This window comes from Pteropus alecto, unplaced genomic scaffold (assembly GCF_000325575.1).
Source record: "Pteropus alecto unplaced genomic scaffold, ASM32557v1 scaffold3, whole genome shotgun sequence".
NCBI classification, from domain to species: Eukaryota; Metazoa; Chordata; class Mammalia; order Chiroptera; family Pteropodidae; genus Pteropus; species Pteropus alecto.
The window spans coordinates 43,635,774-43,647,274 of record NW_006442484.1 but is presented as its reverse complement, the minus strand read 5'-3'; the positions used below and the strand labels follow the sequence as shown (position 1 = coordinate 43,647,274).

The 11,501-nt window shown below is 41.3% G+C and overlaps 1 protein-coding gene across 1 annotated transcript in view; it reads right to left on the bottom strand.

Annotated features, from left to right (window-relative positions):
• The window catches only part of MAP3K20 (mitogen-activated protein kinase kinase kinase 20), a 141,387-nt gene that overhangs the window by 19,570 nt on the left and 110,316 nt on the right, over nt 1–11,501 (bottom strand). The window contains exons 12-15 of the mRNA XM_015596639.2: nt 10,718–10,748; nt 10,481–10,620; nt 6,390–6,452; nt 5,327–5,419 (exon numbers count right to left, since the gene is read on the bottom strand). Of these exons, the coding sequence (XP_015452125.1) occupies nt 5,327–5,419; nt 6,390–6,452; nt 10,481–10,620; nt 10,718–10,748 (327 nt within the window). The remainder of the gene's footprint in view (nt 1–5,326; nt 5,420–6,389; nt 6,453–10,480; nt 10,621–10,717; nt 10,749–11,501) is intronic.

Genomic DNA, 11,501 nt, shown 5'->3' with positions numbered 1-11,501 from the left:
TGTATTTTTAATAAATGCCAGATATATCGAAGTAAAGCCCCGCTTTTAGCTGTTCTGAAATTTATAAAAGGTGTTGGCTTTTTACTTCCTTACGAAACCCTTTTCTTTATGCCTTGTTATTTTATTCATGTTTATCTATCCATTTATATAAATTACGCAATAGGAAAAAAGGCCCTGTTTGACCGTTTTTTTATATTCACAGTGCTCTGAGAAAGGGCTTGGAGATTCAATTAAGTTTATTAAATGTAATATTTTATAAGCAATCTAATAAAGACCTAAAAGCACAATAATAGTGGAAAGTATTTATAGAAATCATTGCTTTAAACCTATAGATGAAACAACTGGAGATGCAGAACTATTGACTGAATTTCTCTGGGTGGAGAGTGGGAGAAGCGGATCATGACAAGGGTGGGAAGAGGATGCAGGAAAGGTGGATGGGAAAAGCTTTCTGCTCTGATGGGCAGGTAACTGTGCTTCCACCTCTTGAAAAGCATTTCTCTTATGTTCTCTTCCTGGTTTACTTGCCTCTTCAAAATACCTCTCAAGAGGAAAATGATAGTGATGGTCACCTGGCGGGAGGCACTAGAGCAGCGAAGCCCATCTCTGTTTAAGGGCAGCTCTAGCCAGAGTGTTGGGAGAGACGGGGTGCTGTTTCCGAGGCTTCTCCCCTAACCCCAGTCTCTTTTCTATGGCAGGTAATCAACTTAGACCCCTAGGAGCCCAGCCCAGGCAGGTTTCCTTGCCTCGCTGGGGAGGACAGGGAACAAGGATTCAAGGGACAAAGTGTGTGACTCGAGCATTCACGAGGAATGGATGGCCTCCCAAATACTTCCTTCATAACTCTGCTTCTGGATTTTTATGATGCAAAATCCCAAAAAAGATCTTAGTGAGAAAACTTCTGGGTGATTTGATAGTTTATTCCTTGGTAATTTGAGACTCAATGTTCCTGACTGGTGAATTTATTAGAGATACAATAATAAACTCTATGCAGCCTAATATTTCAATAAAAAAGGGCGGTTGCCACATTGGGGAGTGCATGAAGCTGCCTGGGATTCTGGAAACCCCTTTACTTTGTGCCAAGTCAAAGGCCTTAGATTATAAAACACAAGGCACTGATGAAAAAATTTGCTTTTTTATTACCTATGTATTGGCAATATAATATTTTAGGGGACGCTGATCACTTTCCAAAAAAGGGAATATGACCGTATGGTCGAGCTCTTGCTGCCCCTTACTTGGTAGGGATTCTGGGTAAGGAAATTTACCACTCCCTTCCTCAGTTTCCCCCCAGGGATGATATGGGTATAATGCTCCTTGTGATGGTGGGTCGTAACAATTACATGAGAAAAATGTTTGCAAACAGTTGCCAAAGTATTAAGGTATAAAATCATAATAATTACAAGCATTGTAAGCCCCTAGCACAGGATACTTGAGCTGAGAAAGACCCAATTTCTGCCAATTCCATTGTCATAACTTCAAGGCTGCCTCAACAGACAATGCTATTTAAGTTAATCATTAATTGTACTCTTTAGAAAAAGGTCAAAGTGAATGGGTAAAACTCATTTGCATTCATTATTAATTTAAATTGTCAGTGAAGCCTTTGGTCTAATCATTTTCTCTGGCAAGTTGTCTCAAAAAAGGAAAGGAAAGAGGCCATTTCATCTGGGGAAGAATTCTTGACATATATATGGTGCTACGGTCTGGTGAGAGCCTGTTCTCTGGAAGGGTGTGGCAGTAAGACTAAGACCACGGGCAAGGTGTCGCACAGCGGCTCCTGACCACTATAGCAGGCACAGGCTCTCAAATGAGAATAGCTTTGCTCGGTTGGGCGAACCATCCTCACTTTTGTGTCATAATCCATCTGGTTGTAAAATGAGGCTGACCAAAAGGAATTTAATTTGAAATCTTAGACCAAAAGGTTGACAGGTCTCACAATGATATGTTTGTATAAGGTCATAGAATTTTCATTGTTTCCTCTTGGTAGGTCAATTACTGAACTGACATACCAATTGTAGATGGTATTTAGCTGTTGGGCTTTCTCAGATGCAATGGGAAAATGTAGCTACTATTTTCATGATAGCGTCACTGTCATATATTACTCCCAATGGTCGCCATTAGAACACATCTTTAATTTCATTTGTAAAAGAAAAGGTGAAATGGTCAAGCAAATCTTCCTGATATGCAAACTCAGGTTTGGAGAGAACTTCCAAGCTCCTGTGTCCTCTTGTAACTTTTCTAGTCATGGAGACAAGGCTAAGGCTTTATCGTTTCCGTGAAGATGGGTCTGTGAGAACTCAGTTCATTGGGATTTTGAGGACGTCTTTTTTTCTTGGGATCTACTGTTAAGGGTCAAAGTAACAAGGTTTTCATATGAGGAATTGAAATTTCAATTTCAGGCACATTTTTGAGAAAGTATTTCATAATGCAAGGGTTAGGCTGGCATAACTGGGTAGTTTAGAATTGGACAGTAATTTATTCTAGTATTATTTTATGAAAGTTTACAGATGGCTCAGAAATCTTGGATCAGGTATGAGAGAGAGCAAGTGTTTAATACAAAGGCTATAATAAAGATGTAATTTCTGGTCTCAGCCTTGTCCTCAGCTTAGGCTGGTGACACACTTTCTCTTGCTATCAGTTTTCTAATCAGCGGTGACAATACTGTGCCTTATGCATCTCACAGAAATGCCAAGGGGATAAATGAGATGACATTTATGAAATAACCCGAGCTCTTTAGAAAGAAGTACTCTCTAAGCGTAAGCTTTAAACATTATATTCAGGAAATTATTTGCAAACAACCATGAACCCTTTCAAGCCCCGTTTCAAAATTCATCCCTTCCAAAAAAGCATTTCCTGGTTACACTCACCCCTTCTGGTCACTTTGTGTTTTTAGCACCTTGGTATTACATCCACATTGTATATATTGCTTTTCGACTTATTACATTGTAACATCCTATCCTGCTGCCACACTAGAAACCTCTGCACCATCCTGGCTCCTAAGTCTCACTCACCCACCTCCTTTCTAATTCATCCTCCTTTGTGCCTTTGAGAGATCTTTTGAAAATGTAAATCTGATCCTATCTAATTCTTGCTTAAAAATCTTTACATTCTTTCGCTTAGCGCATAAGACTGTTGTTTTTCAGGTCTCTGGCCATCTCTCTGGCCTTAACTCTCACCACATGCTCCATGCTAAGTTGTCCCAGAGGGAGCGATGCTTGAGTTGAGGTGTGAGAAATTAGCCTAAAGAAAAGCTCTCTGTGTTTTCCTGGCTTCATGCCTCTGAGGTTTTAAACGTGCTGTTCCTTTTGCCTTCAAAGTCTTCTCCCTGACTATTATTTCCTAACCGTTTTCAAATTTTAGTTCAAGCATCACTTCTACCCAGAAGACTTCAAGATCCTCCTTTGACTCTGTTCTGTATCTGTTTTCAGTGCTCATCCAAGTGCTTCTGAATGATGTGCTTGATGTTGTAAAAATGCATCATTCTGTATTATAACCATTCATTGATTTTGTCTTTTTCTCCTGATAAGCTATGAGTTCCTCGCAAGCCACAACTGTACTTCATAACTTTGTATTGTGAACATAGGGCCAGGACACAGAAGATCCTCAATAAATGCATGTCAAATGAATAGATGAAATTATTACTCTGCATGGGCGACCGAGGAGCAGCAGAATATCAGAAGTTGCAGTGACTTTAGGCTTTGTGGATAACCAATGGCTCAAGAAGTCTACACAGTTATGGTCAAAAATAGACCATGGTATTTGGTATCAAAATCATTTATAGCTTCTAATTTTTACTAAAAATATATTTTTCAGTTTTCTACAGTAACAAGTCATTTCTTTGTTAGCTGAAAATTTTCTTGTTTGAGGCTATTCTTGACAAGTCTCTTTCAAGAAAACTCTTCCTCCTTCTTTTACCACCTACGGGCCATAAAAACATTTAAACACAGAGCTCTCATAAACTGAGTACCATGGAGTCGAGGATACTAAAGAAGGCAAATTAAAATGTGCAATTTGTTTACCATGAGATGGACCTGGAGTGCCCACAGCTACAGAATTTCAGGGTTGGAAGGGGCCTTGGGTTGCTGTTGGAGAGACAGGAACTTACTGTCCTGACCCCTTTTCTATTGCTGCTTCTGACAACAGGGATCAATAGAGGGTGGCCCATTTGCAGGACAGAAAATTAGCCACATACAAGGAATCTGGAGTTAGAGCAGCTCTCACTTAACCAGGTTATGTGGCTAAAACAAAGGAGGTAGAGATTTCCATTCAGCAAAAGCATCAATACACCTGCAGCAGTGCAGGGAAAACAGTCCGTCAGGGATCTAGAAAGACTATCCTTGGAGAAGTGCCAGGTGAAACTCAACCCTTCACAACAATTTCCAGTCATTCGCAAGCACTGGTTCCAGAAATGGTCTGGGATAAGTGTGATTTCATTAGTGAAGGGCCAGTGGGCCAGCTGAGCTGACACTAGCCCTACCAGAGCAACTAGCTACAGGTTGGGAGGAGTTACATTTTCAAGGTCTTTGGGCTGTCTCCAAGGAAAGGTACAAATCATATAGCAGTTAAGAGCTTCATTTTGGGATCTGAGAGCACTGCATTCAGATCTGTATTCTGCGATTTGCTAGCCGTGTAACCCTTGGGCAAGTTATTTAACCTTCCAGAGCCTCAGTTTCCACATTTGTAAATGAATGGAAAATATTAATCGACACCGCAGTACTGTATGCCTGGAACACCGTAAGTGCTCAATTAATAGAAATTATCATAATTACTAGCCAAGTATGGTAATCCAAAGTAATACAATCCTATTGATTCCAATTCATATGCCAAATAATTTTTCCACGCTCTGAATATAACAAAGTGAAAGCCTGACTCAATGAGTCTTGATCAAATGTTCTGCCGCCCTATTTAGAGCTGATATTTTGAGTTTGCATATTGCCTACTGTTCACTCTCGGTGTTGTTTTACTCTCCATATTAAAAACTGATTCTCTCTCAGAAATAGGAAACAGGAAGCTGTGATGCCAACCAGCATAAACACTCACTCTGGTATTCACCGCCCCACTCCCCATGCATGCTTTGCTGTGAGTTTCCTTGATGGTTTGGGTGGCCTCACACAGGACTCTTGAGTTGAACGAGAGAGTAAGATTCCTAGATCGGATTACAGAGGCAGCTGGCAGCCTTTCAACTAAAGTCTATTTTATAAAGTCTATAAATTTACTCAGAATTAAGTTACTAGCTGGTGGGGGCAGGTATATATAAAACCATGGAGTTCTAGAAGAGAAAAAAGAGTAAATTAGGTTGAAATTTATCCAAGAAATTTAAAATGTTATTTACCTGTGGGCAAGTTCCTGGTTTCAAGTGAAAACCAAAGACAAGTTCAAGGTTCACTATTTTTTCCTCGTTTTCTTCAGGTTCACCTACTGAGTCCTGAAACAGAAAATCAAGCACCATTTTTTCTAGATAGTGTTTTTTTTTACTTCTCATGTAAAAGAGATGATTTCTCAGCACTAGTTTTTCCATTCTTGTCTATTGTTTAAGTTTTGGTTATTTTTGGATTAAGGTACAAATGATAATTGCTTAAAGCAAGGGAAACGACATCTTAAGCCTTTGAGAACTTTCCCAAATGATTTATCTCATGCACTACAGATTGAATGTCACCATGTTACATTTTCACAATGCATCTTGCGTTGTGCAATTTTACCCTAGAAATGCACTTAATACCTAGAGACGCACTGAAAGACTTTACCTTGAGAGTTTCACAACACTCAAAATATTTACGAGCTATCCCCAAAGAGGATTCAGGCAGTTCTGAGAGCATATGCAGATGGAGGACCAAGCAGAGGAACCAATGAACCTTCTAGGGCTTAGGGAAGGAAAATCCTAATTGATAGTGAATGAGAAGAATTCTGTGTATTAAGTGCAAGTATCTACTAATTTTATAATAAAGTATGCCATATACTTTCAGACTATACTCAAAATGATATGTCAAATATACAAACATGTTGTTCAAACAATAAACCTCTCACCAAATACAAGTGAAAATACAAAGCTCTAGTGTGTGAATTCCTTCAGTGACTTTTGAGTTAGACAAAGTCTCCAGAGACAGGTGAGAGGCCAGAGGTCCTCCCCTACAATGTTTGCCCCTCCATCCTCTAGCCACTAAGGTGACATCTGTGGGTCTTATCATGAATGTATTGTTAATATTTCAACTTGCAAAGAACAAGGGCGTTCAATTTAGGCACATTCTAAGCTTCACTCAAAGGGCCTTCTGTTGGACAGGTATGATTAAATTTCACTTCAAACAACTGTTCCGACATTGGCAAATGTAGGTGTGGAGGTGACAGGTGCATATGTCAATAAAAGCAGCATATTCTCAGTAAGAAAATACCTGACTTACCTTAATTAGTGGTGGGAAGTGAAACAAGTTTAGATAATCATGGGTTAATTTCTCAATGGCTGACTGTAAAAAAAAAATCATATGACTTTATTAATGATCCGATAATGCCAACAGAGGATTAAAATTATTGTGCACATATAAAGGCTTTCTTTATTTATGTAGTTCATAAAATATCTTGGAGATGTTAATATCCAACATCTATTGAGAATAAATCTGATTGTTCAAAGTATTATATGCGGTTTGTAATTATTTAATGGAACAGGAAGATATTTAAGATGTTAAATCTCACATTAAACAATAAATAAAACCATTCTTCAAATACTGGTAAAGTAGTGACAAGTTAATGTTCTAGTGTATAGAATGCAGTTGTCACCCTGAGTAAATGTGGGAAAAACAACAAAGAACATGAATATATCACCAGAGACTTTCATTAAGGCTGAAATCTCACTAAAGGGTTTGTTGCATTGTAAGGGCTTTTCTATGGATATGTGTCCAACACTCCCTCCCCCAATGAAGCACAAAGAACTCTTAAAGGAAAGGAGGACAATTTAAATTATGATTCTTTTTTAAACTCATCGGGTATAATCCAGCTTTTCTGTGAACTGAACATATCACGTAGAGAGTAAAAAAGTGCCAACGTGAGAAAAATTAGATGCATGTTTAAAAGTGAAATGAAAACTGTTGACACTTGACAATGTAATGAACACCTATTGGATGTTCAGCCCTATTTCTTGTACATGGCCCCTCTACATGAGGGCTTCCAGGCACCGGGGAGAAGGGAGCCACAACAGGATTAAAGGGACAGCCGAGTAGCAGACGGGTAGGTGGAGAGAGGGCTCCAGGGGCTAGTGTTATGACCTACTGTTTAAGGGCCGAGAGACTCGTTGAGATGGTGTACAACAATGCTTGTGCCTGCCTTAGTGAAAAAAGCAGAGAATGGAGGGCCCATTCTTACCAAAAGGGTGTGTGTGTGTGTGTGTGTGTGTGTGTGTGTGTGTGTCACTTCTGACAAGTACCAGGAAGGCTCCCTCTGGTCTGGAGGTACTCATGTGGTGTCTCGACTGGAAAGGCTCAGCTTGAAGCATTATTTATCCTTAGCACTCCAAGTGTGTATGCAGGACCCTCCCAGAGCAAGTTTCCATGACCTCTTTCCTCTCAACTTTCCCTGTCATATGAGCTTACTGGTCAGATTTACCCACGACCCAGCTGAGTTTCGTGGAGTGTCATGTGTTGGCCAAATCCTCATTGAGTGGTCACTGGCTCCAGCAGTTAGGTGGACGGTTCACGTGCCTGACTTTTGTGACTCACCCCTCTGGGACCCAACTGTCTTTATGTGCACATACAGATTCATCTGGGAGCTTGAGGGGAATCTTGAGTCCTCCCGCCCCCCTCCCCCGACCCCAATACCACCAAGCCTCTCTTTTTTGAGCTCAGGGTAGACCCTGCATCGGGAGAAAAGGACACTGCACTGATCCCACCCCATCCGGAAGCTTCCAACGAGGGCTTTTTCTCTATATGCGTGTGTTTCTTGGCATCTCTGCAGCATCAGGCTGTGTTTTCATAAAGCTTTTTCAGCCTTTGGCTTTTGTGACACCATTCTCTCCTCCTTGTCCTACTTCCTACCTGCAAATAGCTCTCTTACCTGTTATATCCTCCCTTTGCATCTACACTACTAGAAAGGCCTTATTATTCTCTACATCATAATCTCTGAACTGGTCTTCGAAATCCAGCCTCTCCTTTCTAATCCACTTTACAGCTTCCAGAAGCAAAGTTTTAAACATGCCAATTCTCAACGTCCAATACTCCCCGCAGCTGGTCAAATCCCAGATCTCTGGCGTGAAGCCAGAAACTGCCCAAGACCTGGCCCCACCTCCCTTCGGCTTTACGAGTCACGAGTCATGGGTTCTCCTCTGCATCTAGGCTCCATGGGACAGACACTCACTGTTCCTCTATTGGTCAATGTTGTTTCCTTTCCTTTACCTTCACCTCTGTGTTGCGCTCGCGCTCTCTCTCTCTCTCTCTCTCTCTCTCTCTTTCTCTCTCTCTCTCGTAACTCCTCATTCTGTCTGGATTAATGTTCTTTCCTTTCCTTCTCCTGTTTACATTCCAAATTCTGTCCTTCCTTCAAGATCCCTGTCAAGGGCTACCCGCTCCAAGAAGTTTTCCCTTCCTGACACCCCGACGGCCCTTCCCTCGGAGGTGATGAAATAGCTCCTTCCCTCGGGACTGCCAAGACCCTAAATTATGAGAAGTTGTAGGTACACGTTTTATCTCTTCTCCAGGACAGGTATTCCTTAAGGGGAGGATTCTTCTTTTTGTTTTCTCAGGCCCAGTCTTGCAATCAGTAGGCATTCACTGAATTTGTTAAACAGTAAGCAATAACTTTGGACATTGCTTGCTTTAATGATACCAACCAGTACGGAGGGGCACAATTTAGCTGTCCTAGGCCAAGTCTGGGAATATTTAAATCACTATGACTTTTGGCGAGCTGTCAGCTTGCCACCCCTTTTCCTCCTCACTGCCCCTTAAGGCATGTTGGTCCTTTTTCAAAGACAGCAGAGGGGGAGGGGAGGTGGAAACAGCTGCCAAATAGGACAAGATTTACCAAATTTCTCTCTTGGAACTCTGAAACTTCTCCGTACTAGAGAGAATAATTGTTTCCACTGCGGTCCATCTGAGTCAGCATAGCTTTTTGGGATGGATTTGCCCACACCCAGAGGATGACATTAAATCATTTGCCAGTGTTGCCATGTATATTTATGCATGAAGTTTCCTGCTCATCTTCTGAGAGGGCGAAGATGGTAAGGTTAAGGTTAAGCCATCATCCAAGGGGTGCTGAAGGCTGTAAAATGTTCCTAACGTGGATCTGGGGTCTACAGAATGGAAATGGATGAGGCTTTTGGGAACCCAGGGGGGCGGGGGCGGGGGTGAGATTTCCTCGGGAAGAAGGGTGTTGGTAGCTCTAATTGAAATAAGCGTAAAAGCAGTAGGTATGTTGGCAGAGCCTTTGTGAAGATGTGGATTTGGATGGGAAGCTGCTTTTCTATATTTCCTTCTTTATTCTATTTCTCTTCTTTCTAACCTGTGCCCTCCTGTCCAACCACCCATTCTGGGGTTGAGGAGGTTTGGGGAGCAAACTTGATTTTATCCTAAAATATCTCTTGAAATGGACCTCTGATTAATAACAATATTCACACAGATGCCAGCAATCCTTATTTGGTTTGAGTAACTGGAAAAACAAACAAATAAACAAACAAAAACAGTTCTGGTTGCTAAACTATAAAAAAGGCAACAAAAACAGAGGTTTAGCTTTGAAACTGTTCAAGACTGAAGTTTCAGGGGCAATGTTAGAATTTCCTGAGAAAATGAGGGATTAGAATACATATATAGTGGTGTCTGTTCCAGGAGTAAATAATGAAGATTGCAAATTGAACACACATTCCCATGATTTTAGGTACTGCAGTGGCTGAGGTTTTGCTCAATTCACGGACAAGTTCCAACATCCTTAAGGATTCCTAATAAAGACCTAGCCTCTCTGGCCTTAAACAAAGTTGCCTCCGGCTATTCCCAAGCGGGATGGCAGTTCTCCAGGCACCACACCACCTCATTTCCAGGTCCTCTGGCACACTGAACCACTTCCCACACCAGGGCCTTTCACAGGCAGCGCTCTCACCCCACACATCTCCTTCAGCCCTCAGCTCCTTCATAACTTCTTCACAGAAGCCTTTCCTCATCCCAACCTCGACTCCTCTCTGCGGCATTTCTTACATCTGTCACTTTGCCATTAGTGCATGATTAACACCCACCTTCTTCGCTACACTAAAGACTTCCTGAGGACATGTGTATTCACATTCAGGTGTGTCCAGATGACTTCTCCTGTGCCAGGTACTGACACTTTTGTTGTTGGATTATGAGGAGGAAGTAGGGGTTCGATGGGGGCCATAGCTAATCATCAATTGGACGGAAGTATCTGAGCACTAAACAACCAGCACATCCATGTTTCTTTCTTCAGCCTCGAACACAACACGTGATCTGCTGTATAGTAGGAGCTCAATAAAGATTTGACTGAATGTTCTCCCTTTCTGAGGTACCTTTAAATGAATGATATGCCCCTTGGAGACAATGCCCATGTCTTTGAAGTCCTCTTCCTCCAGAAGAAGCAGGCGTTTTCCTGTAATGTTGTTTTCTTTAAACAAGCTTGCGTATACGCTCATCTCTGCTGAAGAGTCACCTGAAGGAAGTGATTAGAAGGCAGAATAAAATTAGACTAAATCCTGTCCAAAGCAAAGTTAACTCCATGAATTAAGAAGGTAAATTATTCCACTTGCCTTTTCTGACGAGCTGCTGAATCCAAAAATACTGTGAAAGAGAGCACATATATGGTTTTGAAGATTAAGTCAATGGGCTTAATAGTAAAACACATAGTTCTCAATAGATTAAAATATCTTTAGTTCTTGGTTCAACCACAAAGGTAAAAAAATAGATTTTCTCTTCATAGTTTTAAAACTTCAAGTTTTCAAATTGGAGCTGTGCCTCTCTTTGGGGGTCTTGGACGCTTGAGCGACTATTGGTTTTCCTCCTTATTTGGGAGACATTCGAAATCCTTTCAAGATTTTTACTTATAATTTTTCCATCTATGTCCCCTGGGTTGTTGAGGGGCACTGGTTTACCCAGCAATTGTATGAGTAATGGGGACCACACAACAGCAGACAGGAAATGGGTAGAATGTGTCCTCTGTCCTAGGCCTGGTCATAAAGTAACCATGTGGCCCAAGACAAGTTACAGCATAGAGCTTCTTGTATAGAATGAGGCTGGATTCAGCGACCCTCAGTCCTTGAACTTCACTTGACACATGTTTACTGGTAGCTTCTCACATAACTCTGGTGAAGGGAGACAGAAGTGAGGCCAGACCCAGTTCCACCAATTCTCTGGGGTGCCCTAAACCTGGAATTGCATTTAAATGGCTTGAAAACCACTCAATCTCAGAGCAAAGACTAAAAATAGCTATTAAATCTCAGTGCTTTAAAAAAAAAAACTACTCAAATGAGATGGGCCAACTTTGCAGCTGAGGATAAAGGGATTATATCCAGGCCTGTGAATAAAGGAGATCCG